Source organism: Thamnophis elegans, chromosome 9 (assembly GCF_009769535.1).
Source record: "Thamnophis elegans isolate rThaEle1 chromosome 9, rThaEle1.pri, whole genome shotgun sequence".
Classification (NCBI taxonomy): Eukaryota; Metazoa; Chordata; class Lepidosauria; order Squamata; family Colubridae; genus Thamnophis; species Thamnophis elegans.
Window position 1 is genome coordinate 44,917,906 of NC_045549.1, and position 7,099 is coordinate 44,925,004.

The 7,099-nt window shown below is 34.7% G+C and overlaps 1 protein-coding gene across 1 annotated transcript in view; it reads left to right on the top strand.

Annotated features, from left to right (window-relative positions):
• The window catches only part of TUSC3 (tumor suppressor candidate 3), a 162,617-nt gene extending 160,250 nt beyond the window's left edge, over window positions 1-2,367 (top strand). The window contains exon 10 of the mRNA XM_032224370.1: window positions 2,046-2,367. Coding sequence (XP_032080261.1) covers window positions 2,046-2,061 — 16 coding nt within the window. The 3' untranslated portion in view covers window positions 2,062-2,367. The remainder of the gene's footprint in view (window positions 1-2,045) is intronic.
• The last annotated feature ends 4,732 nt before the right edge of the window (window positions 2,368-7,099 follow it).

Sequence of the window (7,099 nt, forward strand, 5' to 3'; positions counted from 1 at the left end):
CCCACAGGTTGAGAACCGCTGCTCTAGAGGCAAGCCATTCCACTGGTTGATTGTTCTCATTGAGAGGAATTTTCTCCTTAATTCTCAAGTTGGATCTCTGTTTGATAAGCTTCCATCTGTAACTTCTTGCCCTTCCCTTAGATGCTTTGGAGAATAGTGGACCCTTTTCTGTGACAACCTCTCAAATATTGGAAAACTATCATATCACCCCAAATCATTCTCTTTGTTAGCTCCCACAAAGTTCATCATACATTTTAGCCACCAGTCCTCTTTACATCTTTTACATCTAAATCATCTTTGTGTGGTGGATTAGCTGAGTCTCTCTTCTACATCTCTCTAAATCTGAGATTCAAGAACATTCAAAGGATGTTTCAATGTAATTCACATTGGTAACAAAAAAAATGAGTCTTAATCACATACTGAATATGCCAACTAGGTTTGCACTGGCAATGTCTAACTAAAAAAGGTATCTTGGGGTTATTTGATAAAAAGAACAAATCCATTCTTGGTCTGCAATTAAAAAGGGCAGCTGATTATAACTTAAATTAAATTTCAAATTGGCATGTTGGGAATTCTTTGAAGAGGAAAAAGTGAAATAATTGAAATGCCTTAGTATAAATCTATAGTAGGACACTCAGGACATTATGGACATTACTAGTCACTGCATCTGAAAAATAATATTGTAGCATTTTCCTTATCTCTACAATATCTCTCTGAAAAGTGTGAGAAAGAGAGGAAGAAAATGGAGTAACTGTCCTTTGGGAAAAAGTTACTATGTTTAAGTCTCTAGCATACAGGGAAGAAGAAAGAAATGTTCTGATAGCAAATATAAAAATATAGTTTATGTGGTGTTGCGAAATTGAATTCTGTACATGGCTGGCAATGGTTACTATTTATGATTATTTTGTTAGCTCATTAAAAGGTTCAAATGAAGTACAATATACACCTTTTAATAGAAAACATGAATGGGAGAATGGTGCTATATTTGTAACTAATAGATTTTTCATCATTTTTGCAACAAAATAATGTAAATAGACCTAGGCTCACAAGGATCTTCAGATACAGTGGGCAAGCTTCTGTGTTACTGCAATCCTTTCCATTAACCAATTATAAAATTACTTTGTTTTCAGTTAACATACATGCACAAAATAATTATAAGGAATAAGCAAATTGGAATATATGTGCATGTGACAATTTTGGTAACATCTTACACATATGTGTGTTCTAGTAAATAGTAACTTGTGGCCATAATAGCAACTACTATGAAAATAGAAGCCACCTCAGGGAAGCCATTTTGTAAGACCATCTATTTCTTGTGTCACAAAATGTTTAATCACTTTTTGTTAGATAAGACTTCACTGATAAAAATCTTGTTCCAGACGAAATTCTACTGAATTCATTTGGCCATCATTCCAAATGATTATGCTGAAATAATTAAAAGTGTTAATTATTTGAAGTGGAGATAGGCAACTATATTAACTGGCATTGCTTTTGTTAAAAAAAATAAACCTGTGAAAGCCTAACATTTTTATTATCTTGCCAGAGGCTGAGACATTTATAATACATTAGCATATCTTTGAGGAAAGATTGTTTAAAAAAATAAATGCTGCTAAAAATTATAAATTTTGCTGCTATATTTTAGTAGTTTTATCTAAGAATATTAAAGGAAACTGGATACCCATTTACAGCCTAAATCCACAGATTACATACTTGTAATTTTACCACTATTTAATTGCAGTTTTGTTTTTTAAAACCTAATATTTGTCACAAATGTTTAAGGCATCCCCTTATATTGCAAAATATATACTTTGTGAAATATCTACTTTTTCCCCCTTTCAGCTCTTCAGACAATTTAAAACATCATTAAATGTTTCCATTTTGTACAGATTCATTATATGATTGGATTGTAATTCTAATATGCTAATATTTATTAGCTTTTCCCAGCCTCCAAAGTTACAAATCTTAATTTTTACTAACAAGAGTAATGTAAGAGCTACATATGTGCCCATTTTTGATGCATTTACTCATTTTCTCTTTCTTTTCAGCTTCTTAATTAAGTGAATTCAAGTGAGATTTGCATAAGGCTAATGTTTACTGCGAAGACAAGCATCTACTGATAGTACTTGTATACAAACATTTCATGTTTTTCAAGAGTCTTTCCATTTCAAGCATCTGTTTCCTGTGATTACTTGCAACACTTGTGTGAAGAAGACAATTTTGTTTTTGTACCTTATTACTAAATGCTTCATAAAATTTATAATGCAGAGTAAACATTGGATATCTAAATAGGAAATGCAATAAACTGAAATGAAAACGTACAGCACTTGTGTTCTTCATTTTCAATAAAGTTAATTTTATCAGAAAAGACTTTGTTTTTGTTGCTCTTATGTGGTTGGACAGACTTCAGGTGAAAGTTTGAAAGTAATCATGTGCTTTAATTAATTATTTAATAACAGCAAACCAGATTTGTATAAGAAACACATAAATGAAATACTATAACACTGATGTTTGTCTTTTAGTTCCCAATGTTCTTTATAAAATTACTACTCTGTTTCCCCAAAAATAAGACCTATCCTGAAAATAAGATCTACCTTGATTTTTACATGTGCACCCAATATAAGGCCTACCCCCCCCCCCCAAATTAAGCTCTAGTTAAGACTGCCCAGTCCATTGCATCTGGTTGCATGAGATGGGGGGGAGGCACAGGTAAAAATCAAGCTGGGCTGGGGATGGGAGGGTGTAGAGCTGCTCCACATCCCTGCTTACGTTAGGACAGTTACAACCAGATACCCCGTGTCCTGACACCTGCATCTCCTTGCCTGCCCACTTCTGCTGCTGCTTGCGCGCATCTCCCCCAGCCTCCATTTTTCCATCAAAGGCCTTTAAGAAAGGCCTCCGCAGCTGAGAAACAAGCTGGGATTGACAGCAAAAGGCCTCTGATGGTGAAACAGAAGCTGGGAGGGCACTGCATGCATCAGTCCGGAGCTCATTTCTCAGCTGTAGAGGCTTTTCCTGAAAGGCTATGACATTGAAATGGAGGCTGGGGGCACCACATGCAAGCAGCAGCAAGGGCCACAGAAGAAGTTGGTTCACAGCAGCCACACGGGCTCTTGCTGGGTGGAATTTTCAGTGTCACCACAAAGTAAGACAATGGAATAGATATCTCCTGAAAATAAGAGTTTTTTGGAGGTCAAAAAATCTTATTTTCAGGGAAACATTGATTTTAGAAATGCTATCTTAAGATAAACTAGTTGATGTTTGTTGCAACGTATGAATATGTTGATTAAGTCTCAAGACTTTCCATTCAGAACTAAATGGGTTTATTGCCCCTTTACTCCAGAAACCTCTGGGCCATTGTTTGACAAGGGATAAATCAAGTGGCATCTCCCTTCCTTTGGTAGCCTGGTCTGGCAGAGATCTGTTGGATGGCTAGATCCATTCCTATAACTAACCATACTGGTAAATTAAGCATTCTAAATAATAATTTTACAGTTTTTACAGGTTTACAGTTTGCAATGTATTATAATTTTGGAGCATCTGGATATTCCTTCTTTATCAAGAAAAAAAGGAGCCACCTTGCAGGCTTCAGTAAGTGGTCAGGAAAACAATTGAGGCATCCTTGCCCTAAAGAATCTTAAGAGAAATTGAGAACTTAAGCATTATGTTAACATTCATCTTCGTATTCACCTATTAAAGAAGTGGCAGCAAGTTTACTCAGTGACTTGATGGAGTTGACATTTCAGATTCAGTAACTTGATAAAGCTGACATTTCATACTCAGAAGTTAAATGGTAGTGAAATCTATGAAGTCTGCCCATGTAAGCCATTTTGCACAAGAACAAGAGTAATTGGGTGAACTACTGCAGCTTGGTTCATTAGTTCATCATCCTACTGAATATCGGAGAGGGAAATGATAGTGCTGAAAAGAAGACAGATCTTATACCAAAGTGAAAAAATGTAATTTTAGTGATAAACTACTAATCAAATAATTTAGATTTATTGGATTAATCCATTTTTTAAAAAGATGTTCAACTGTAAAAATGTCATAGTTTATTAAGAAGTTGCCAACACATTGTCTAAAACAGTCATCACAAATTTAAAAGATTTCTGTGCAAGTGCATGTGTGTATTCCTAGCACTGTTAGAAACAAAATACGGGTAGTCCTCAATTAACCCGTTGCTTAGCGACTTTAAAATTATTACAGACTCACAAAAAGTACTTACAACCCCAGAGTGTGAACATGGTTGCATGATTGCATTTTGGACACTTACTTGCATTGATAGCCATTTGCAGTATCCTGCCATCACATGTCCATAATTTTAAGTTGAGTGGAGTTTTTTAGTTTCCAGCAAAAAATAGCCATATAAAGTATTCACTTAATGGCTGCCACCCAAAAAAAGGTCATTAAATTGGGGGAGTCATGTGGTAACCCATTTAATCACTGCCATGCTTATGACCAATTCCATATTCAATTACAGCATAACAACTCTCCCTCCCCCTCCTTTCTCTGTTTTTCAATAATTTTCTGCCTCTAGCACATTGCAAGATTATCAATTGACAGCATTCTGGTTTATTTAGATTAGCTTGAAACTAAAGGAATACATTTTTGTTGGCTTTAACGTCCTTTCATATTTTGCCAGAACAATGCAAACACAATTCATAATACATGTTACGGTGTTATGAAAAGCTATAAAACATGTTCATTCAGCATATTCTAGACAAGAAAAACATTCCAGATAAAAGTTTTTAAAAGAAAATATTGCATTATGTGCAATAGCTAAGATCTATCTCAGCCAGAAGTGCACTAATTTATTTCAGGCTCTTTAAAAAAACACTGGAATGGTATTGGAGTAAGTATCTGTTTACCAAAGACTCAGCTTTTTCCTGAGAACATCAGAAAATGTCAGGATCCAATAGATTCCAATTAAAAATTTCTGTTGTCTCCTTATATTTGTGTCCTTTGTGAGGGCTGGCGGAAGCAGAATACATTTCACAGTATAAAGACAGCATATAAAACTTGTTCCACAGGAATGAAAGGTCCATAGGTCTTTCCACACACCAGTCTGATCCACTGGGTAACAATGGAGACTCAAATTTTACTACTGGTTTCTCTTCCTGTTGACAAGTTTCACGTTTATGCATATTTATTAGCAAGAATCAAGCCCAATATATATTGCTCAGATATTTCCTTTGAATTGATATCTGCATTGGAATGTGGAAAAATTGCAATTGTATCAAACAGGTTATGTTCAATTTTATTATTTCTTCACACATACTATGGTGTGCATATTATGTTTAAATGATGTTCACGCATAGTTTTTTGAAGAGATTTGGGTAGAGCCTTCATCCCTGAGCCATAGATCAAGAAGCTTTTACAGTTCCATATACCATCAAAGCAGTACCCCACTATATTTTCAGATTGGCATAAATCACAAGATTTTCAAATCTCACAACAAAGTTCATTCAATATCTTGTGCTGATATTGTAAAGTTTCACTGTGGCAAGATTTTATAAATTTTGCAAACTCTTTTTTTATTAAATTAAAACTTTTTTATTAAATATTCAATGTTACACATTTTCACTATTATATAAAATTAATGTTGAGAGTCCACAAAAGCATACAGGTAAAACTCAAAAAATTAGAATATCGTGCAAAAGTTCATTTATTTCAGTAATGCAACTTAAAAGGTGAAACTGTTGAAGCATCCTGGTCTTCCATAACACCTCAGCACTGCCACAGGCTGATAGCTTCCATGCCACGCCGCATTGAGGCAGTAATTGCTGCAAAAGGGATCCAAACCAAGTACTGATGCATGCTTATACTTTTCAGAGGTCCGATATTGTTCTATGTACAATCCTTGTTTTATTGATTGCATGTAATATTCTAATTTTCTGAGATTGTGTTTTTGGGGTTTTCATGAGCTGTACACCATAATCATCACAATTATGACAAATCACAGCTTGAACTATCTTGCTATGCATGTAATGAGTCTTATCTCATATATTAGTTTCACCTTTTAAGGTAAATGAACTTTTGCATGATATTCTAATTTTTTGAGTTTCACCTGTAACTCTGCAGAATATCTTATCCAAAAACATACCAGTATTTCAAGCTTATACCATTAAAAATCAAGTTAGTAATTTGATCCTACATTTTTGATTGAATTAATTAAACATTATATTTTCCTATTTTCTTGAACAATGTTCAAAATCATTTTTCAAAGACTGAATGTAGAATCATAGAGCTGTATAATTGATCTGGAGTGAAAGACCTCTAAAATAAATAAATAGAACTCAAGTAATATTCTTTTTGTTCAGTTTGAAAGATTGAATTAGTGTCAACAAAGTTTTCCTTATTAGGTCATTGAATTGGAATCTCACATGTAATATAGGTTTAAGTTTTTAAAAAATAGCAATCAAATTCAATCCCTTTTTAAAAATATATATCTGTGATAGATTGTGCACTTGGAAAATTGGTGGATAAAAGCTTTGGCAACACCTTTCCCAAAGATGAACTCAGATTAAGATACTGCACAGTGCTGTGATGGATGGGGAATGGGGAAGCCCTGTGGAACGACCTCCCCGTCGAGATCCGCACCCTCACCACCATCCAGACCTTCCGCACAGCCCTCAAGACCTGGCTCTCCCATCAGGTCTGGGGATAGGTTCCCAATTTACCCGCCCGAGTGTTGACTGTTGAATGCAAGTTGTGTTTTTATTATTTTCTTTCTTTTGTTCACATATTGTTTGTCTTTGATAGTGCACCCCCTTCCCTTTGATTGTAAGCCGCCCTGAGTCCCCTCAGGGAAAAGGGCGGCCTATAAATCTCAATAAAATGACTAAAAAAAAAGCCACACCATAGAATCTTTCTTCATATATATCTGGTAGATTAAAAGAAGTAAAAGAAGTATAGTTTAAGTTTGGCAGGATTCTATCATTAGATGTAAGCAAATAAATGATTGGACTCAATTGGATCTCATTGTGTTGTCTCTGAGCTTAAGCATGATATATCATTATAAAACATCTTGGGCTCAGCTTGATTGTTTAGTTGACATCTTTTGCAATATTGATAACTATTTGCTTTTATCGATATGTAATCT